The sequence below is a fragment of the Platichthys flesus genome, chromosome 8, assembly GCF_949316205.1.
Source record: "Platichthys flesus chromosome 8, fPlaFle2.1, whole genome shotgun sequence".
In the NCBI taxonomy this organism is placed as follows: Eukaryota; Metazoa; Chordata; class Actinopteri; order Pleuronectiformes; family Pleuronectidae; genus Platichthys; species Platichthys flesus.
Window position 1 is genome coordinate 26,931,463 of NC_084952.1, and position 23,806 is coordinate 26,955,268.

Below are 23,806 nucleotides of genomic sequence, written 5' to 3' on the forward strand. Positions count from 1 at the left end.
AACAAAACTCCCTTCATTATACATGTTTGTACAGTACACACATATCAAACTGTGTGTGAGTAAACTGCAAAAGGTTTTCAATCTTTTAAAATTGGTTTGTTTGCTGTAGATACCTACCCATGAAGGACATCATGTGTATGGAGAGTCTGTCCAGAAAGCTACGAGAAGCTGTGACGTTGTACCTGCGAGTAGTAAAAGTAGTGGATCTATGTGCTGGTCATTGGTGGGAATATATGCCTTCAGGTAAGACTCCAAAATAAAACCAGTGTTACAGCTACTGGAAGTGCTTCAGGTCAGAAATATTGTTTTTGAAGTCTGGTGTGAATGTCTTCTGAGCTCAGTCCACAGTATATCTACTGGGTTAAGGTCTTTGCTCCTACTAGATTTATTCTGCTGGTAGATATCCCTTTTTTTGAAGTCATTCTGTTTACAATCAACCGATCTTCAGCTGGTGGACCGAAACCCTGACATTATTCTGTAGGACACGTTCATAATCTTGGGCAGGGCCGGCCCTAGCACATTTGGCGCTCTAGGCAAGCTTCACTCCTGGCGCCCCCCCACACGAAAACTTATTATAAAATTATTTCTTTCTTCGTCGAAGTTGCTTGGACACACACACTCTAACCATAAGCCTCAATGTGCTAGCATGTTCTGACAACACAAAGGAGGTTCGTACTTCAATTTTTGCCTCATTTTACCCTAATGTTAGATTAATTTTTTTAATGTCAAAGTATTGGTTGGACATGTATGTTATGGGTCGCAAAATTTATACCACAGCAACAAAGTATATCTGTAGAATACAGCATGAATGCAGCCGCAGTAACGACACGGAGCATTCAGTTCCACATCCAGACTGCATCTTATTCAAATTAAACACAATTTCAAGTACAAGCATTTCTTTGAGTGTAACTGCATTTTAAAGTGCATAAAACATACATTCAATTATTATGGTGTCTCTTTCCTCCAAACATCTTAATATACATCATCACTCATAAAGAAATATAAACATTTACAATATAGACCTATTGAACATTAGCTTATAACTGGTCTTTATAAGGCACAATAACAATACATGAATTACAGAGTCTGTGTGTGTTAGAGCTGAACTACACACTGTAAAGTAAACAATATACTATCGCGACCCGCCTGCAAGACGACGTGCAGGTAAAAGAAACACCTTTACAGGCGAATGTAGCCCCGCCCACCTAGTGCGCGAGTGTCTCTCCTCACTGCCCAGCGGAGTTTCTAAGTTTTACCAGTAAACACGTCTCAAAGACACCCGTGGTGATCAAGCGAAGCTTTAGGAGCTAACATAGGTGACTCTCACCCACTACTACCCTGTAGAATACAGGATGGAAGCAGCAGCAGGAACGACACGGAGCATTCAGTTCCTCATCCAGACTGCACCTGACAGTACGGGGTTCAACTGCTCCCGTGCCAAACGTTCCACTTGAGTGCTGCTGTCATTTACTGATTTCTCTAATGAAACTACTTAAATTACTGTTAGAGTAATTAAATACAATGTTTTTGGCCATACCACATAGAGAAGGGGGCGCAAAAAACAATTTTTTTATTTTTTTTTTTTTGCTCTGCGCAGTTTTTGGCGCCCCCCTCTGAGTGGCGCCCTAGGCAACCGCCTATGTCGCCTGTAGGAAAGACCGGCCCTGATCTTGGGGATTAATTTTCCCCTTGATGATGTGAAGCTGTCTGGGCCCAGACGCAGAGATGTTACACCAGAGATAAAACATACTTTATCCAGTCCATGTTATGTACAATTGAGCCCATCTACAAACAGACAAAGGGCTGCATCCAGTTGACACTAGTATACAAATGTGATATGTAATAAATATGTTACTTAGGGCATAACAGTCATACATTTTTCAACTATAACATACATTTACCATGTTGTTTGACCATACCCTCAGCTTACTACACAGTAGTTGGATAATTAATAAATACTTCAGAGTAGCCCTACACTCCAGTCGGGTTTCATTGACTGGATTCCAGTTTTAATAAATACTAACTCCGGTCAGCTTATGTTGATGTTAGTGGAAGTTCACATACTGTTTCAAAACCTTAATGTGAATATTTCAATGTTATTTACAATATGGAGGAGAACAATACAATGATTTGTTTGGTATTCGTTAAAATATTGTGTTTGTCATTCAGTGTAACTTTGATAAGGATCTGACTAGAGCTGTAGACAAATATAAACATGAACACAAATATTTATAGAGGGTTCACCTAAGACTGAGACACTTCACTTGTGCACACATGCATGCTCCTTTTCCCGAGAAAATAAGAAGGGACTGCAGAGTCCAGTGGATGTCTGAAAGCAGCTATTAAGAGAGTCCAATCATGTTTATTGTGATTTCTGTTCTAGGCTTTACAGACAGCAGCTTTCTTCTTCTCTTGAAGAAGATACCAGATTTGGAGCAGCTATATGGCCTGCACCCTCGATACCTGGAGAAGAGAAGAGTTCGAGGCTATGAGGCTTTCAGTATACCAGGAGTCCTGGAGGCACTACAAGCTTGTCCCAATCTGCTGGTTAGTATGTGAGAATTATATACTAGAGAAGTTCTGAAAAATTGTAATTGTAGGTCCAATTGCGTTAATTATCCCAGTCAGTCACTTTCATTATTGTTCAGCTCAACTTTCAGAAACTCATGTAAACTGCGTTAATAGGAAAACCCGAACACTAATGACAACTGTTTTAAAAACTCTTTAACCTCCAGATTAAATTTTTTGTTGTGCTGTCTAATTCTGTGCAGGATAATACATTGTACAGGGTTTCAGTAGTCAAAGGTACTGAGGTTATAATATATGAAATAAGGGCGTAACAATTCTTACAAAGAACATTATACCCAAAAATAAACGTTAAATCTATATATATTTTCAACTGCTAGGTATCTACTCCATTATTAAAGGGTATATATGACCTGCTGAAGTATAATTTGGATGTTTAGGAAGAAGTTGGAAAATGTTGACCTTTTTTGTTACCATTTACTAGGTACATATCACTATTTCAATGTAGAGAATAACCATGAAACTGAGTAAAAATCTAAACCTTCATCACATAATAGGGATGCCACAATAGTGAGTGTTACCGGTTTTACATGGTGTTGAGGCACGCACTGATTACACAACTTGCGCACTGGCTAGGCAAGCATTAAACTTATTTTTGTTCATCAGTGGCAGTGCCTACAATCAATTCAAACATAAACATTTTTGAAATACTTACTCAGTTGTGAACTGAAAGTGTCTCCTCGATGCTGCAGGGTACAGAGTCAAATCACAGAGTAAATTAGTCTTGTCTTATTTGATTACAATTGACCTACAAGTATGATGATGACGTGCAAGGAGTCAGGCAGTTAAAATATGAATGAAATGTTTTGAAGATCCACCGTCTCACAGACAGACCTTTTAAGTGTTTATGAGAGACAGAGCGAGCGAGTGCAGACCGTAGAACAAATTTTGAGTTAGAGATGTTTCATGTTATGAGAACTTGAGTTCCAATGCCTAGGGTATTAATGGGAAAACGCTGCACACAACTTTAAATACACTACAAGACAGAGGCCATAAGGTATTTTTGGCTCAAAACAGCTTAGCACCTGTTGCAATGGAATTTGTACTCGTAGATAGGAAGTCGTAGTTGTAGGAAATGGTCAAACATGTTAATCAGTTAATTTGAAGTCACAGAGGGTTGCCCCCGTCTAGGTAATTAATGGATAACACAGGAGCAATTACTTTACAATTAAGCAAACTGAGTCCACTGAGAAAACTGCAAGATTTCGTTGAATAAAAAAATAATATGATTTGACCTCATGTCAGGGCGTGGAGACTTCCCACCTGGAACTCGTGGAAGCCATATGGAACTATATGCCCCAAGTTCACATATTGGGAAAGTTCCGCAACCGCAACGGGGCTTTTCCGATTCCTGATGAGAACAAACTGACCATCCCCTTAACTGCAAAGATTCAGACTCTACATCTAGTGGGTGAGTAGGACATCATAATAAATTTACACTTCTACCTCTGCCTCCACATTACAGGTGAAATACAAAGGAGTAATTTTATGAGATACTGAATGTAAATAAGCTTCATCCTCACAGGCCTGTAGAAAGCTTCTCTTGAATCTGAAGTAGGTTTTCACATTGGTGGCAAAATTATTTTGAGTTTTTAAAGGGATTCACAAATACATCTCTCTTTTTTTTAAATGTATAAAATAGATTAGCATTTTGTAAATACAAACAGACACAGTGAAAATAAGAAGTGGTTTTGTAAACATCTATGTAAAAGTTCATAGCAGAAAACTGTAAAGCTCAGCTGTGAGTGATGCATAAGTTACAAGTATGAATTGTAACTCTGTTCTTAACCATGATTTTGAATGGACAGTTATATCCTAATAAGCGGCAGCAATTTGTCAATATGGGGAGCTGTGGGCACCGCCCCCTCCAACATCCTGAGACAAAAAAGCATTGAGGAAATGTAAAATATGATTTAAGTCGATGATAATAGTTCACTTGTACAATGCACGTGGTAAATGTAAGTGGCTGTGAGCATTCAATAGAGATTGTTTCAAATTGTATTTGGGTAATTTCTGTCTAAATACATACACTTCCAGGTGTGGTGCGCCGGCCAGATGAAAGTGAATGTGGGTCCTTAAACCTTTAGAACCTGAAGCTGCTCTTTAATTGGTTGTTGCAGGTTTTCCATGGGACGCACCTCTCTGCGCCCAAGAAACTCCCCCTTTTATTAACAGCGAATAGGCTTTGATTTACGTTACGATTTTTTCAGCATATCAGCCCCTCCCTCGGAGCTGGTCAGAAACCAAAAGTATATCACACATGTTGATATTGCGATGACGATAGTTTTTATAAATATCATGCAGCCCTAATACATACTCCTGAGTCACATTAGGCGTTGCCATAAGAAATTTACACAAGTTGGATCAGCCTGTGATTACATTTTAGTGGATTTTTGGTGGTTTTGAATCCAGCCCTCAATGGGTTGATGATTTCTATTGACTTTTCTAACGTAATTTTGTTCTCAACAAATTATATCATTTAAGATTTTCAACTTGAATAATTCATTCATCAAGAGCTGATGTGTGATTTAAGTGTTGCCTTAATTTTTCTACTTTCGTTGAAAGTACAGATGATTAACAAACCATGACTTGGACTTGGATCACCTTCAGTTGTGGCAGAAACAAACGTTGTCATGTTAATGTTGGATTAATGTACCTTTTTATTTAGCTTGACTTCAACACCTGGTTAACACAGATGAGCAGCCCTGAGCGAACTGGTAGGCCCAGCACTGCAAAGTTACCAGATAAATAGCTTGGTTAGCATTGTAGTTCATGTTCACTGTGACAGTAACTAGCATGTTTACAGTTTCCTCTTCTCCGGTCAAAACTAGTGCTGTCAAAAGATTAAATTATTTAATCGCGATTAATCACATTTATGTCATAGTTAACTCAAAATTAATTGCGATTAATCGCAAATTTGTATCTATTCGAAATGTCCCTTCATTTAATTTTTCCGCATCATTTTTTTTTTTTTTTTAATGCTCTATCAACATGAAAAGTGGATTGGCTTGATTTATGCAAATGTTTTATTTTATTGAAAAACAACATTGCCAAACAGGGCACTACAAAATAAAATTTTGTGCATATTTCAGGTAAACAAGGACTCTTGTTGCCTACAGTGCAGTTAAACCATGGCTTAATATTGTCTTTTATTCAAGTTTGCTGTGAACATAGCAGTCAGGCCTCTCGAACAGACAAGCAACAAAATAACAAACAAACAAAATACACAGGCTTGTGTCAGTCTACTTTGAAACAAATTAAACACAGAACTGTGTAGGGCTATTTGAGTCCTCCCCATATTTGTGGAAAATGTATTAAATAAGAAGTACCCTATTTTGAAATAAATAAAAACATATAGCTGCAGCCTAATAGCTTATAAATATATATTTTAGTTGGCGAAATATTAAAACAAAAAGCGAGAGCAGGTCAGACTGGAGGCAAACACAGATACTGAAGCTCGGTAGAAACCAACTGCAGCTTCTGCTCTGATCGAAAAGCTGAGGCGCTGATCTCTGATCAGCTGAGACCAGAGAAACTCTGTGTTTTCACTGTTTCCATAGTTAAGAAGCAGTGAGTCACTGAGCTCTGATCTCACTGTGTCTCTCTGAGCGAGTGCGCGGGAGCAGGGGGTGGGGCTACGGTGCGCTATCTGGAACCACACACACAGACACACACACACTCGCCCCCTCCTTGTACTTCAAGACGGCCTGATACGATGATGTTTTAAAAAATTAATGTGACTCAGTCAACCACCAACATGCAAAAGCGTGTGTCACACGGCGAAAGCGTGAGAGTTGGCAGCTCTGCGTTAATCTCGCGATAAAAAAATTAACGGCGTTAAAATGGGTTTGCATTAACGCCGTTAATAACGCGTTAAACTGACAGCACTAGTCAGAACACATAGAAACATTTGTTGAGCACAGTGAACACTTGTGAAGATAAAGTCTGTAAAACTTTTAGAAACAGGTTTACTCAAGTAACATACCAGAGATATCAGCTCCTCTGTACTGTGTCTTTTGTTACTGAAGAAAAGGCCTTAAACCCGGTGAATTCAAAACTAATAATCAAAATAAAAGCACTAGTTTCCGTCAGTGCTCAGACACTAATAAAGACAAAGAAACAATAAAAGCGTCATGTAAAAATCCTCTTCAGCGACTGATAATGACAGAACTGAGTGAAAACGATAGAAATTGTGGGTTTTTGAATAGCAGTCTATGGAGCCAGAGATTTCTTTGTGCCAGTTTGAACCAGCCCCTGCCGGATTGCTGCCGTAATACAATTTTAAGCACTTCCGCACAGCCGTCTTCTTTTGGAGCAGGAAGCTACGTCCATTTTAAATATACAGTCTATGTTTGCACCAAGTTTTTTGGCTGGTCCCTAAAATAAGCACAGTCTGCTCTGAATGTTCAGCTACAGTTGGTGTTGAGTTAAGTTCTTAGGTCTACTGATCAGCTGTAGACACTGCTGTAACAATGGTTTCAGTTATCTCATACAACTCTGGGCCAAACTAGCCACTAGGTGGGTATGACACATCTTACTTGGTGATGAAAGAAGTTTTACAGAAAACAAGGTAGTAATGCAAATTAGTTTTCTGAGGTAAAGAAGGCCTTTGTAACCCAGAACTTTTTAACATTTTCAAAAAAGGAACAATTTCTCCCCATCCATGTTTTTCTTCAAAGTTGTCGGGCATAAAGCCGTTCTCAACTTTAGTATTTCAGTATACACCCTGGACAGGTTGCCAGTGTATCACAGGACTTGCATACAGAGACGAACAAACCCTTCATGCTCACATTCACACAAACGGAAAGTCTCCATTTTACCTAACCCCAGTTAGACCAAATGGCATGGGCTGAGCATGCAAACTCCAAACAGAAAGGCTTACTGCCAAACAAGGATTTAAACCAAGAACATTATTACTGTGGGGTGACTAACCACTACAGGGACAATTTTGAAGATCATAACATTGGCACTTAAAAAAATACACAGTTGAGTATATGATGTTCTTCAAATTGTGCATGTTTGTTGCAGGTGTTAATGTCCCAGAGATTCCTTGTGTTTCGATGCTGCGCCACCTTTACCTGAAGTGGGTCCGTCTCACCAAACCACAGCCGTTCAAGGATTTTCTGTGTGTGAGCCTCAGAACCTTTGTCATGCGGAATTGTGCAGGGCCAACCAACTCCCTAAAGTACGTTCCCTTGGTAACTGGTTTAGCATCAGCCAGGAACCTGGAGCAGCTAGAGCTGGTGAGAGTTCCCTTTCTGGGAGGGCTGATCCAGCATGTCGTGGAGGATAGCTGGAGATCAGGTGAGGATAGCGTGCGTTTCTAATCAGCCTGCAGAGTTGGTGTAACAAAAGTATTATAAATTTTAATGATTAATTGTTTGAATCTGGGTTAGGATTTTATACCAAAGGACTGTGACAAAGATATAGTACTCTTATTGTGTACCTCATTTTATTCTCCATTTCTCTTTATGCTTATCATGCTTTTTTTTGCTCTTCTTAATTTCAATCATCTTTCCCTGTCATATGTATTATGAAAATGACAGCAGAATTTGAGTTTATGAATTAAGAGTATTTGATTAACTGTAAAATAAATGGTTTGCTCTCTGTTATACTGTGTATTTTTATTCCTAGGAGGATTTCGGAACCTCCACACCATCGTGTTTGGAGCCTGTAAGAATGCTCTGGAGGTGGACTTAGGCTACCTCATTATCACTGCTGCTCGCAGGTGCTCAGCCAGTTTCTTTATCTAACTGAAATAAAAAACTTGTTTATATGCAGATCATGTTTTAAAGCAACAGGCAAATGGTTTTATTCAGTATACCAGTATTGTGTCTAGGAAAACGACTGTGAACCTCAGGAAACATTGAAATGTAAAAAGCCCTAACCCTAAAATCAGTGTTTAGTTTGTCTGTACTCCTGGTTAAACTTTCAAACCTTTTCAGAACCAATATACTTTTCCATGGGCTAGAACTTCCTTAGAGCCACGTCTTTGCGTCACCATTTATGTCACTGTCTACCGCTCAGATTTCCCAGAAACATTTTGCGCCGACTACAAGCTAGGGTTGGGCAATATTATCCATCGTCATTGTTCGTCGATCTTCAGTTGTCTTTTTAGCCATTTAGCCGGCTAATTAAAAAAATGTAAAACTGCAGTAACATAATAATGTCAAAGTAAGTAGGAGGTGTAATAAATATATATTTATTTGTAATTGCTTCAGGCTAATGAAATGTACAATCCATTAGTGAAAACACATTGCTGATTTATTTATCACGACCACTTAATTTGACAGAATGAGAAAAGGTAAAACTGAAAGAAGGAACAGGACATGTTCTATGAAAGGTCTGGACCACTCATTTCTATTTGTGCTTGTAAGAAAACTCAAAATACATGAGAATTGGTGAAAGCGACAAGTTCTTAATCATAAATTATTCAAATGCACAACTTTTTCTGCATGATTCTTGCATTAGGTCCAATGATTTCAGGTGATCTTATACTAATGTAAACATTGTTATGAATATAATATATTTCTGTCAATTTATCATATAGTGATCCTATATACATATTTAAGAAAATTTCAGGAGTTTTCTTTAAACAAATAAATTTGGTGAACATTCATGTAATTAAACAGTAAGCCTTCAATGTTTTTTTTTTATCTTCAGCTAACCGTAGAAAGGTTGTCAGAATTGTGTAATACAAACACTTCTCTAAACAATTTAATTGTGTTTTAACAGGCTTCATGAGCTGCGTATCCAGCCTTCACTGACTAAAGATGGAGTTTTCTCAGCTCTAAAAATGGCTGAACTAGAGTTTCCGCAGTTTGAGACACTTCATCTTGGATACGTGGATGAGTTCCTGCTTCAGTGTTAGTTCCTCCTCTCAAATATTATTACAAGGCTCTGACAACATTTTGGAGTTTTAAAAAAAAAAGTGCCCCTTTGCTTTTGTATTTTCTAAAAAAAAAAAAATGTATGACAAAAGGCTAGAGATACCCATTTGTATATCGCCCGGGGTCCTCCTGCAGTTTGAATATACCCATGTACATTTTTTCTGAACATTGTGAGCAAATTTGTGAACAAGTTTTCATACTGATAAACTGTAGCAATGGTAGAAAATCTCCAGAGTGCAGTAAAAATGCAACATTTTGAAACTTATGAGTTAAATTTGCAGTTGTGTGAAAAAAAGCTTGTTTGTGTGTTGATTGCAGGTAAAATGAGTCATTCGGAGCTTGTGAAGTACGGTCTGGCTGATGTTATTGAAAACCCAGGCATCATTACTGATATTGGCATAAAGGTTGTGAACGAGGTGTTCACTAATATTAAATACCTTCTCATCTACAACTGTCCTCACCTGCATAATCCTCACCACTGGATCACAGGTAAAGCACACTATCATAGCCTTAATATTCACGTACATAAGTATGTTTGTGGTAAGCTCAGTTTGATTATATATAAAAGAGAGTTCTAATATTTTGTCTATTTCTCTGCCCAGATCAGTCCAGATGGAGCCGTCTCGTTGATCTCACCCTTGTTCGCTGTCATGCAATCAAATTGGAATCCTTCTCCCAGTTCATAGAGTTACTACCCAGTCTGGAGTTTATCTGTCTAGACCAGATGTTCAGAGAACCACCGAAGGTATTGTGTGTGTGTGTGTGCTGCTCACAAAATTAAGGGAACACTTAAACCACTGTATAATTTGTTGAGAACAAAATTATGTTAAGAAGCCAATAGAAATCATCAACCCATAGAGGGATTGATTCAAAACCACCATAAATTAAGTAAAATATTTACTCACAGGCTGATCCAACTTGCGTGAATTTCATCATGGCAACTCCCAATGTGACTCAAGAGTGTGTATTGGGGCTGCACGAGATATAACAAAATCTATCGTTATTGCAATATCTTGTGCAATATACAGTGCATCTGGAAAGTATTCACAGCACTTCACTTTTTCCACATTTTGTTATGTTACAGTCTTATTCCAAAATAGATCAAATTAATTTTATCCTCAAAAGTCTACACACAATACCCCATAATGACAAAGTGAAGAAAAAAAAACTCACATGTACATAAGTATTCACAGCCTTTCTCAATACTTTGTTGAAGCACATTTGGCAGCAACTCAAGTCTTTTTTAGTATGATGCTACAAGTTGGGCACACCAACTTTTGGGCAGTTTTGCCCATCCTTCTTCGCAGGATCTCTCAAACTCCATAAGGTTGGATGGGGAATGTCTGTGCTTAGGGTCGTTGACCTGTTGGAAGATAATACTTCGCCCCAGTCTGAGGTCCAGAGCACTGCCTCTTTACGTTGCTGAATTCATCTTTCCCTCGATCCTGACAAGTCGCTAGTTCCTGCCACTGAAAAACATCCCCACAGCATGATGCTGCCACCACCCTGCTTCACTGTAGGGATGGTATTGGCCAGTTGATGAGCGGTGCCTGGTTTCCTCCAGACATGACGCTTGGCATTCAGGCCAAAGAGTTCAATCATTGCTTCATCAGACCAAAAACTTTTGTTTCTCATGGTCTGACAGTCCTTCAAGTGCCTTTTGGCAAACTAGAAATGAGGAAAGAAAATTAATTTAATCAGTTTTGGAATAAGGCACATAACAAAATGTGGAAAAAGTAAAGCGCTGTGAATACTTTCTGGATGCACTGTACGTATCACAAAAGACCGCCTTACTGAGATTATTGGTGATTCATGCGCCATGCATTCACGCTCTGCATGTCAATTGGATTCTCGGGGATCTCCTCCCAGACCTGGATCAGGGCATCTGTGAGCTCCTGCACAGTCCGTGGTGGTACTTGGCGGCGACGAATGCACCGATACGTAATGTCCAATAGGTGCTCAATTGGATTTAGGTCAGGGAAACGTGAGGGCATCGATGGCTTTGTCATCCTGGAACTGCCTACAAACTCTAGCCACGTTAAGGCTGGGCATTGTCCTGCTCCAGGAGGCCGGGCATTGTCCTGCTCCAGGAGGAACCCAGGGACCACTGCACCAACGTAATGTTTGACAATTGCTCAGTGAATTTCATCCTGGTACCTACAGCCGTCAGTGAACCATTGGCTATGACAGAGGTCTGTGTAACCCTCAGACTATATGCCTCCCCAGACCATCACTGACCCACTAACGAACCGCTCATGCTGGATGATGTCACAAACAGCATAACGTTCACAATGGTTCCTTCGGACTCTTTCAAGTGTGTCACATGTTCTCAGTCTGAACCTGCTCTCATCTGACAAGAGAATGTTGCGCCATTGGAGAATGCCAATCGAGCTTCACGGTGCTAGGCTGTGAGCACAGGTCCCATGAGTGTTGGGACCTCATGCCACGCTCAAGGATTCTGTTTCTGACACTTTGGTCAGATACATGCACACCAGTAGCCTGCTGGAGTTTGTTCTCTGGGCTCTGGCAGTGCTGCTCCTGTTCCTCCTTACACAACAGAGAAGATACGCCCCTTCGAGAAGCAGCCGGTCTCCTGGTACAATATCACCTTCATGCTCTTGAGACTGTGCTTGGAGACACAGAAATCCTTTTTGCGACCACACGTATGGATGTGCCACCCCAAAGGAGCTGGACTACCTGTGCTACCTAATTTGGATGCAGGTACCGCACCATGCTACCAGTAGTAACTGGTTTGTATTTATTTATTTTCTAGATGACCACTCAAAGTGCTTTACAGTACAGTTTGTCATTCAGCCATTCACATACGTGATACAGTGCATCTTTTAGCAGCACTTTTGTTCTTAAGAGGGGCAATTCGGCTTCAGCATCTTGCCCAAAGACACTTCGGCATGCAGATGAGGAAGACTGGGATCGAACTGCTGACCTTCTGGTTGGAGGACAACCACTCTACCTGTCACCCACAGCTGCCCCAGTAGTGGCAAGGACACTAGCCGAACACAAAACTAGAGAATAATCAGTTAGGAAGGGTAAGTACAGAGCAATTGTCTGTGGCCACCACATGCAAAACCATTTCCTTTTTGGTTGTTTTTTGTTTTGCCTCTCCATTGCAGCTGTTGTCCCTTTTTTAATTTGCACCAGAGCAAGTGATTTGCAAATCACTTGTGCCTCTTAAATGGACCGATTTAGAATTAACTGACTTGGTGTTATGCTGTGACGCTTAGATGTTCCCTTCACTTTTTGAGCAGTGTATATATGACATTCAAGGCATCAAGACCAAATCTAAAGGCAACATAATACCAAAACAGCATTTGGATGGAAACTAAATACCTAAATATAGAAAAATAAGAAATACAAGAGCAAAAGTTTACAGTGTATTGAAAACAATTATGTCTTTAGCTCGGATTTAAAATAGCTAAGAGCTGCAGGACACCAGTTTGTTTCACATTTGTGTAACGTAGAAACTGAGCACCGCTTCTCCATGTTTAGTTTTGACTCTGGGAACAGAAAGCTGGCTAATCCCAGATGACCTGAAGGGTCTGAATGGTTCCTAATGAATAAGCAGTCTGTGTTTTGGCCCTAAACCATTCTTTTCTTTTTTATCCACAGCAGAGTTTTGGAATCAACTCTTTAACATAAAGGTAGCTAGTGTAAGGATCTGTTAACTTGACTGATGTGACTTTCTTAGCTCTTAAGTAGCAGCATTTTGAAACAACTGTCTCATCCATTTTTTAGGGAGACCTGTAAGCATAGCCTTAGTGTGAAGGGGATGGAAGATAAAAAAACATGGACCCTTTTCTCCAAATCGTGCTGAGACTTTAGACCTTCATTCAGACTGTTATAGTCAATCCCATTTCACCCCTTCGTCCTACCCCTTGTTTTTGAGGGTTATCTTGCCACTTGAAATGGAGTCACAAGGAGTAGCGGTGGAAATATTCCCCTACGAATTAGGCCAGCCCTTCAAGAGGCCATTACATCAGTAGTCGTTTTGTCAGGGCTGTCATTGTAATAACATTGTTGTGATCTTAATTATACAAATTTTATGGTTTGCTGTTACTAACTTATTATATCCAAATAACATCTATGCTAATGCAGGTGAATCAATGAGATTTGAAATTGAAAAACATGAATGCTGTGCATTTTTTCATGAATGAATCAAAACCACACAGCTTCAGGCTGCTAGCAATGGTCTGTATAAAAGCCTGCCAGCATGCTGTGTTGTTAGAAGAGCTGTTCAGTAACATTGCAGATAAACACGGGTTCGATCAAATGCACCGTTTGTCTTCAAAGAGGGGGGATGCGACATTAAATTATGGCAAATATGGGATTATCATGCAAAAAAAAAAGCTCACTGGCATGCTAACGCTAGTGCGCTCGCAATCTCTTTTTTTTTAAGGTAGTGAAAAAAATGACTATAGTACATTGAAATTATATTAAACTACTCATCATTATTATAATTTAGCCTACAGATGATTTGCAAGGCATTCTTGGTACCCCTTTGTTTGGGTCCTAACCCTACGCAAAACAAAGAGTAAGGGCTAAGGGCTAGGGCCAAGGGGTGAAATGGAATTGGGCCTTAAAGTGAATTTTTATTTCTGGGTGAACTGTCACTTTAAGAGACCCCTGAAAAGCTGATATGCAATGTATACAAAAATACATGCATACAGTGGGGCAGTGGTGACTGGAGAAGAGGATATAGTATTTTTCTTTTAAAGCAGCCCGTCCAACATGGGGTCAAGTGTGTGTATTATAAACAGTGACATTTAAGACTACACCAAAAATGGGCCAATAGTACTTGCAAATATCTTCATATTATTTCTCATGGGGTAGTTTGCAAACATTTCTAATATAACTATGTAAATAAATAACAGCACTGCATGTCATTTAAATAGTTGAAAAGGCACTTCCATTCAAAAGTGAATTTTGAATTTTATAGAGGTTTTAGTTCACTCTATATTGTTATACAAGGAGCAGAATCTCACCATCAGCATCATGGTTGAACTATTCCGTTAATGTTATCGAAAATTGTGGTTTGAGTCCATGACTACACCAATATGTCTGCCTTGATTTGTGTTTTTTTGCTTAATAGAACCTGAATTATAAATGATCTTCCTTGTTCACAGAAACATTTTCTTGAGGTTTATCTTTGTTTAACTGAAGGATTTTCTGTCTCTCACGTGTCTAAAACAGCACTTAGATCCAGTAATACGAAGACACTTAAACAGTGCTCTGTTTAAGTGGATATCATTTCAGACCTTAATGAGAATGCTCGGTGGTATAGTGCGGTCATATTTCCCCTTTGAAGACATTAAAACTGAAATTTTACCACAGAAAATTCAAGTTCAATCTACAACCTTCTTATTCACATTGAAGGCCTTTGTATTTAGATAAGATTAACACTGACTTTTATAGTTAACAACTAGAATGAGCCCGACAGTCTCCTCAGGAAACCACAATTAAATTGACTAGAGGGGGATTTTTATTTGGATATGCATCATATTGGACTATTTCATAAATATCACTCCCTTAAACATTCCCTTTTTTTCACTCGAGATCCAAAAATTATGAACTCTGACAATGAGGTTATGTTTTCATTTGCATTTGTTTGAAATCAGTAAAAAAAAATAAAAAACATGGACCACCATCACCATTATTCCGATGGCGGGGTGGGTGAGGTTATTGAGTCCTTTAAAACACTTTTGGAGTTTCAGGGGTACAGCATGTTTTAAGCCGAAATGTTAGTTGTGATCTACGCGCAAACTAAGCTCCAGTGGAGGATATCAGAGGACATTTAGGCTAAACACATGGTTTAAATGACCTAGTTTCAACTTGAATTTGATCACTAAAAGGAGCAGTATGGAGACATATTATATATTTTTCTGTTATTTACGTTTGAAGAATTGGTCACAATTTAATTTAATTGTATTTGATTTAGCTGCGACGTTGTTAACCCCCAAAATCTTTCACACATACCTCCGCCATCAAGGTGTTAAGTAGATAATGAGTGAATATGTCCTAGTTGCCACTATTTTTGTGTTAATCCCTCCAGTAGTTTTTACATTATCCTGCTTACTAACAGAGATGAGGACAAACCAAGAGGAAAACATAACCTCCTTGGCAGAGGTTACAACAATAAACAAAAAAAATCAAAACAATTTCATGTGAATAATTGATGTGTGGCTCATACCTAAAACTGCTTAATAAGGTTGTTGCATGTGCTGATGCATAATAAATATTATGTTTGTATGTTAGGGATGTGCCAGAGTGGGCCTGAGTGCAGGAACTGGTATTGGCGTGTCCTCTGCATTGGTGAGCAACCAGAACTCCAACAATGACAATGAGAACAACAACCACCACCACCACAATAATGAGGCCAACTTGCCCCCGGCCCCCCCACCTGTCAACAACAATCAAAGGCAGCAGCAGAACCAGCTTCAGCAGCATAATGGCAAGTTCCAACTCATTGTTAGTCAGTGGAATAACAGCAATTAGAACACAGCAGCTTTGGCTTTCTCTTACAAATAGCTCACTCGTCTAAACTTATTAGTGAAGATGAAATAAGAAAATGTGATGTCATTCATGTACACTGACTGTTGTAACATCACATCATCACAAACACATCACTCTGTTATTGTTCAGTCACGAAAAAGATGTCAGCAAATTCTGAGAGCATGTTAATATTCAGATGAACAAACAGGGAAAGGATATTATCTGCTTGGTTAAAGAATGTAAATAATTTTACCCCTTTTTTGTAGATTATAAAAAACTCCAAGGCTCTCTTTTGAAGCTAAAAAAGTGCATTTATTGTCACATCATGGTCATTTGTACCTCAAAAAATGTAACTTTTCTTCATCTAGCCTTTGTCAGGGAGTTAAACAGATCACCTTAAACTATGGTTAATTTCTGTAGTGCGATGCAGCCAATAGGAAACTGCCAATCAGACATGGAGTTGTGGCCTAAAGGATGTGGACACATAAAAACAGCTAATGTGATGATTAGCTCAACATGTTCATCACAAAATCATCAAAGCATAATATAAACAATGACTGGTTAGGATTATACATTTTTTTTATCAAAAAACAATATAATACAAAAGCTCATTTAACCCTGGGTATTTTGTAGCCTGTAATTTATGGAGCGTCCTCAGGTTAAAGTCTGCTTTATCACCTTTTCAGATAGAAACAGGGACGTGCTCAATGCCAAATACTTGTATGGCATATTTGTGTTCTGCTAGTCTGGCCCGGAACTTTTTTTTATTCCTGATGGGGAAAAAAAACTTGGCAAATAGGACATTCTAGTCTGTAGATTACAAATGTTGCTTTACAGTTTAGGTAATGATTTATGGTGAGTTCCTTTTGGGTTGTACATTACATAATTGCCTGCTTGACATTTGTGCAGTGGTTAAAGGTAGGTTTTAGACCCAACCATGTTTGTCGGGTGTACGGTAGAAGATGGCTGTGTACCAATTAATGTTACACAGTGTATCCATACTAGAAAGGTACCACGGTACCCTTACTTAACCTAACGATACGATTTTGCATTTATTTAGAACCGGTGCTTCATAAAAATAGCACGCAAGCACTATCGGTTCCACTCCCTGTCAGGCTACCTGCATGCATCGACTGCAAGGGCGGGGCTGCCCACCTCTCACACATGCAACAGTCAGCCCTCACTCACAGCAGGTGATCTCAGGGGAGACATGGCTCATGTGCAGGAGCTCTTGCAGACCCTCCTCGGCTGGTTAAAAAGAAGATGCCAGAAGTGAGATTTGGAAGAACTTCAGCCTCGAAGCAGACTGTGAAGGAAAGTCCATCAACACACAGAGAGCCATCTGTAAAACATGCTTCAAATCCACTCAGGCAAAGGGAGACAACACGTCAAATATGGCTAAGCACCTCTCAGACAGACACCCCGAACTTTTCAGAGAGTTCAAAGAACGACAGATTAGCAAATGTGATTATAAACATGAACACCCCCAAGCTCACCCATATACAGCCTAACACGAGCAGCCTTAGCCTAGTTTAGCGACAGGATTTTCCCCATCACAGAATTTTGACGATGTGTTGTACAATGATCATAATGCAGTTTGGTTAACACAGTTTTAACGTCTGCCACTCCCCCTGCCCTGGAGCAGACTGTTGACAGGGTGGGGGTGCATGGCAGCGTGGCAATTTCTGAGGGACATGGTTGCGTTCTGAGGGACAGCTGGCAAGTCAGGGCTGAGAAGTGCAATACAGTGGACCATAGATTCGATTCAACTTTATTGTTATTGCACAGTACAATTACTTATACAATGAAATGCAGTTAAGCATCTAACCAGAAGTGCGAAAAAAAGGCAGTAAATGGCAGAGTATTGTGCGTATGGTGCAGTGGTAGAAATTCACCAGAATCTGAGGAGACAGATGGGCCTTCTTCAGTTTCCTGAGGAAGAAGGGTTGCTGGTGTGATTTCTTGACCAGGGTTGAGGTGTTGACAGTCCAAGAGAGGTCCTCAGAGATGTGGAAACCCAGGAACTTGAAGCTGGTGACATGCTCAACCTCCGTCCCGTTGATATGGATGGGGGTGTGTGTGCCATCTTTCTTCCTGAAGTCCACAATGAGCTCTTTGGTCTTCTTGGTGTTGAGAGCCCGGTTGTTGTCAGTGCACCACTCCGCCAGATGCTGGACCTCTTTTCTGTAGGCTGACTCATCGTTGTTGCTGATGAGGCCAATCACCTTTGTATCGTCTGCAAACTTGACAATGGTGTTAGAACCATGTACATATGTGCAGTCATAGGTGAAGAGGGAGTAGAGGAGAGGACTCAGCACACAGCTCTGTGGCATGCCGGTGTTCAGGATAGGGGTTGAGGAGGTGTGGTTCTCTAACCCAACAGACTGGGGTCTGTTGGATAGGAAGTCCAGTATCCAGTTGCAGAGGAAAGAGTTGATGCCTAGGTCACTGATAGTCCATAGACATGCAAGTACCCCTGCTTGCATGTCTCTGAAAACACAGAAGCATGCGCGGGCCTTAAGTGCATCAACTCCGAGGGTACAAACCAAGAACAACAAGAATTTAGAAAGTAAAATTTCTTGCTATAAGTAAGAGCCATTTAAGTGCTACTAAATTTTTTTTTTTTAATATATTATATTTTAACACAATTCAAAATGAAATGCCGAGCCGCAGTTTGGACACTCCTGGTCTAGAGGTTTCGCCAATGTGCATGCTATTTGGAGCATATAGTTACTCTAGCCTTGTTCCTGGAAATGTGTTTGTCACACATTCTACATGTTTGTTGAAACTGGCCAAAAGGCAAATTGTCTTTAAGCAACTGTGGATGGAAGCAGTTGGCATGTAGTATTGTAATTCTGTCTGAAGGTTTCATTAGTTTACATGTATGCCCTTGATTGTCTTTGAAAATGGTTACTTCTAAGAGAAATGAAAAAAGATAGATTGTTTTTTGTCACAACACACAGTACAGAAGCAGAAAACATTAAACAGATAAAAAACCAAAATTTGTTTATTTTGGTTTATTATCAAAATAAACAAATTGTATTGGTTGAAAATTGGGTTATCATTACAACTGCAAATTGGGGTATCAATAAAATGTTACGCAAGATCTTCCCGACCCACCATTGTTCCATTTCAGGAGATGCTCAACAATGCAGGATAAACTGGTACAAAGCCATCTTAAACCTACCACCCAACAAACTGGTTGGGCCCAAAACTTCAGGGTCCTACAAATGTAACCACTTCAACCACCACATAAATGTCAAGCAGACAACTGCATTTATGGACTGTACAACTCTAAAGTAATTCAACATCAATCATGACATTAACTGTATAACAACATTTGCAATCTACAGACTAAATCAGAATCAGAATCAGAATCAGAATTCTTTTTATTGCCTTGTATATTTTCACATACAGGAAATTGCCTTGGTGTGGTTGGTGCACTTTACAAACAACAATATAAAAACAACAATATAGAGCAATATAAACATCAATATAAAAAACAACAATATCGAAAAAATAATATATACAGTAAATGTGTTGTGTGCGGTTTTAAGGTGCAAAGATTGGTGGTAGTGCCAATAATGTAGTGTTATAAATTATGTGCGAGGGTGGGGGGGGGGGGGTCAGCAGAGTCAGTGTGATGGGGGGGGCTTGTTTGTGAGCCCCACTGCCATGGGGAAAAAGCTGTTCAGGTGACGCGAGGTTTTAGTCCTGACGGCCCGGAACCTTTTCCCAGATGGAAGTCTCTGGAACAGGTGGTGACCGGGATGGGAAGAATCAGCGATGATCTTGCCTGCTCTCTTTCTGGTCCTGGAGTGGAACAGGTCTTGGAGAGCCGGCAGGTCACAGCCGATGACCTTCTCAGCTGACCGAATGATCCGCTGCAGTCTGCCCTTGTCCTTGGCAGTGGAGGCAGCGAACCAAACGGTGATGGATGAGGTGAGGATGGACTCAATGATGGCTGTGTAGAACTCAACCATCACTTTCCGCGGCATGCTGAATTTCCTCAGTTGCCGCAGGAAGAACATCCTCTGCTGGGCCTTCTTGGTGATGGAGGTGATGTTCTCCGTCCACCTCAGGTCCTGTGCTATGATCGTCCCCAGGAATCTGAATGACTCCACTGTTTTAACTGGGGAGTCGCACATGGTGAGGGGGGCGGTTTGGGCTGGGCTCCTCCTGAAGTCTGCCACCATCTCTACAGTTTTTGAAGCGTTCAGCTCCAGGTGGTTCTGGCTGCACCAGGAAGCCAGGCTGTTAACTTCCTCTCTGTAGGCGGCCTCGTCCCCATTGGAAATTAATCCAATAAGGGTGGTGTCGTCGGCAAACTTCAGGAGTTTGACAGAGGGATGGCTGGAGGTGCAGTTGTTGGAGTAGAGGGAGAAGAGGAGAGGAGAGAGCACACAACCTTGAGGGGCTCCAGTGCTGATGGTCCGGGTGTCAGAGACAAGCTTCCCCAGCCTCACGCGCTGCTTCCTGTCGGTCAGGAAGTTGGTGATCCACCTGCAGGTGGGGTCAGGCACGCTCAGCTGGGTCAGCTTGTCCCGGAGAAGAGCTGGAGAGATGGTGTTGAATGCGGAGCTGAAGTCCACAAACAAGATCCTGGCGTAGGTGCTGGGGGAGTCGAGGTGCTGGAGGATGAAGTGGAGTCCCATGTTGACTGCATCGTCTACGGACCTGTTGGCTCTGTAGGCAAACTGCAGCGGGTCGAGGAGGTGGTTGGTTATAGTTTTGAGGTGGGTCAGCACGAGTCGCTCGAAGGTCTTCATTACTACAGAGGTCAGGGCGACTGGTCTGTAGTCATTAAGGCCTGTGATCCTCTGCTTCTTGGGAACGGGGATGATGGTGGATGTTTTCAGGCAGGCGGGTACAACACATTCAGCCAGTGAGGTGTTGAAAATGTCCGTGAACAATGGAGAAAGCTGATCCGCACAGTGCCTCAGTGTAGAGGGGGAGACAGCGTCTGGTCCAGCTGCCTTGCGGGGGTTCAACTGGACCAGACGCTGTCCTAGTTGCCAAGTTTTATCCTCGGGAGAACAAAAAACATTTCCAGGACAGACTAGCAGAATTTTGGCATTGGCCACATCCCTGTTTACATCCGAAAAGGTAACCAAAACCCTTGACTAAACAGGAAGATTTTGGGATCCATAAATGACATGCTACAAAATACCCAGGCTTAAAGGTCAAGTGTGAAAGATTTTTTCGTGAAAGGGATCTAGTGGCCGAAATGGAATATAAAATAATCCTAGAGGTGTTTTCATCCTAATTCTTTGTTTTTATAATGCTTTGAACAATGGAGAAAGCTGATCCGCACAGTGCCTCAGTGTAGAGGGGGAGACAGCGTCTGGTCCAGCTGCCTTGCGGGGGTTCAACTGGACCAGACGTTGTCCTAGTTGCCAAGTTTTATCCTCGGGAGAACAAAAAACATTTCCAGGACAGACTAGCAGAATTTTGGCATTGGCCACATCCCTGTTTACATCCGAAAAGGTAACCAAAACCCTTGACTAAACAGGAAGATTTTGGGATCCATAAATGACATGCTACAAAATACCCAGGCTTAAAGGTCAAGTGTGAAAGATTTTTTCGTGAAAGGGATCTAGTGGCCGAAATGGAATATAAAATAATCCTAGAGGTGTTTTCATCCTAATTCTTTGTTTTTATAATGCTTTGAATATTTTGTGATCAACATGAGCTAAACATTACCATATCCTGGAGTTTTTATTTGCCCATTCCCTTTAAGCCACATTCCATGTCTGAGTGGCAGTTTTCTATTGGCCGAATCGCAAAATGGATTTTTTAAAATTTTTTTTTATATGAAAGGCATTTTAATAGCTTTAAAGAGAGAGCCTTGCAGTTCTGTGTAATTTTGTATCCACATGTATCCAGGTCCAAAGATCACCTCAAGCTAACTCAGTTTGAGTCCAGGAAGTTCTTATTTTTTTGAGAGCTTTGAGAGAGAGCCTCTCAAAGTTCTCAAAAAAAAAAAAAAGATTTGTTTGTTTCACAGCTCCGGTTGAAGTAAATGGTATGGAAGATGAGGAAGAAGAAGAGGAGGAGGAGATGATCTTGGAGGAAGACAACATGGAGGCTGAACCACAGATAGAGGTGAAAGTAGAAGAAGGGGGGATGATAGTGGACGAGGCTGACATAGCTCCAGGGAACAGTTGTCCTGCTGGAACACGGCAACCTCTTGATGAAGAGCAAGCAGGTTTGGTGCTGCTTTTTGTTCAGAATAAGCAGATGTTAAAATAATTTTTGTGTTCTACACTTTTCATCACCATTTTATCAATAAGAAACTGATGTCCTTTGCACATCCAGGTCCCAGTGGTTTAGTCCAGCATTGCAGAACGGCTGGTACTGTGGTTCCAAAGCCCCAGCTGGTCATCTCAGACTCCGACAGTGAGGAAGAGGAAGGTCTTGTTTCAAGGCTGATGCCAGCTTCCTGTTTGCAGCAACCAGCATCCTTTACAGAAGGTGTCAGTACAATATAGAACAAACCAGTTAATCACAACAGTAGCCAGTGTCCATCCAATTGTAGTGCAAAATGAAAACAAATTTAAAGAAATCCACAAAATGCTAATGAATGTGTTTCCATCCACTAATGTAAATTTGGTTTATTATTATTATTTATTATTTCTAACAGCTGGGAAAGGTATTTCTCAATTCACTGCCATGAAACTACTGCAGAAGATGATGAGTTGATTAAAAGAGCTGCAGTCAATGCTCAGATAATGAAACAATTTCTGGAGATGATGGAAACTTTTGTTTAATATATTGATGTAAGGAAGGTTCCACTCTCGTCATTGCTCCACACACATCTGAAGTTTTCTCCCTTTGTGCTTCAGAGCTGTCCGCTTATTCTTTTAAATAGTTTTTTATCAACAACAATGCTTATACCTCAGCCAAATGCAGAACTTCTCTCGTGACATAGTGAGTTTCAATGTTTGCTCTCAGGTTTCTTTAATGTGCAAATTGTAACTGCATCAGATGTAGCTGAAAAGAGATCATCTAAGTTTCAAAGTTGAATTTATTATGATGAACTATTTCTGGACAATAGATATTTTGTGGTGGCCTTACCAGATTAACAAAAGTGTTTCTGTGTGCCTGATTGTTCTCAGGTAAAGGAAAGACTCCTCTGCGGCGAAGCAACAATGTCGCTATATCAGTGTCAATGGACAAGAAAAAGGTTCAGGTGTCAGACAGCAGCTGTGAGAAGAGCTGTCAGGTGACCAGTGAGCAGATCAAGGCAGATATGAAAGCTGCAGCTGATAACAGCAGGAGGACAAGCAGTAAGGGAATCACTACAGAGTCCCGGGAGACCACTCCAAGAGCTGCCAGTTGGGGAGAACAGAGCTCTGGAAGTACTGGGGCAGCAGCAAGGACTGAGCTGAGGCAAGTGACTGAATCTGTGGTCAGAAATGGAGCTGGAGCAGCCACATCCAGGCAGGTCGATAGATGTGGGAGGGTGGTTGTGGGGATGAGCCATAGAACAATTACAACCACTGAAAACCCCTCTGGAGCACTGGATGGGAGCACAAGGGATTCTGGGATCCGACTGAGCTCTAGTCCTGCCAGTTTAGAGCCAAGAGGTGCTGCTGTAGACCATGCTTCTAGGAGACCAGCACTGGTTGGAAAGCGAGAAAGCCAACATGTTCCTGATACTGGTTCAGGTTCAAAACATGCCAGAGACGAGAACTTTGTTCCTAGAAGACCTTTGACCCGTTCTTGCACACGTATGTCCTCTGTACCCCTGGTACCTGAGACAGGTAAGACTGAAGTTACAAACATAGAACACACTTGATGTGTGCACTGACATGAGTTAA

At 40.8% G+C, this 23,806-nt stretch overlaps 1 protein-coding gene across 4 annotated transcripts in view; it reads left to right on the forward strand.

Moving 5' to 3' along the window:
* The window catches only part of fbxo38 (F-box protein 38), a 63,481-nt gene that overhangs the window by 5,601 nt on the left and 34,074 nt on the right, over positions 1-23,806 (forward strand). For all 4 annotated transcript variants that reach the window (XR_009921691.1, XM_062393386.1, XM_062393385.1 and 1 more), the window contains 12 exons: positions 110-243; positions 2,384-2,547; positions 3,832-3,997; positions 7,615-7,890; positions 8,221-8,314; positions 9,322-9,452; positions 9,795-9,965; positions 10,079-10,221; positions 15,747-15,942; positions 21,991-22,191; positions 22,302-22,457; positions 23,102-23,749. Coding sequence is in view for 3 of the 4 variants with exons in the window: in XM_062393386.1 (XP_062249370.1) it covers positions 110-243; positions 2,384-2,547; positions 3,832-3,997; positions 7,615-7,890; positions 8,221-8,314; positions 9,322-9,452; positions 9,795-9,965; positions 10,079-10,221; positions 15,747-15,942; positions 21,991-22,191; positions 22,302-22,457; positions 23,102-23,749 (2,480 nt within the window). In the remaining variant the exon portion in view is untranslated. The remainder of the gene's footprint in view (positions 1-109; positions 244-2,383; positions 2,548-3,831; positions 3,998-7,614; positions 7,891-8,220; positions 8,315-9,321; positions 9,453-9,794; positions 9,966-10,078; positions 10,222-15,746; positions 15,943-21,990; positions 22,192-22,301; positions 22,458-23,101; positions 23,750-23,806) is intronic.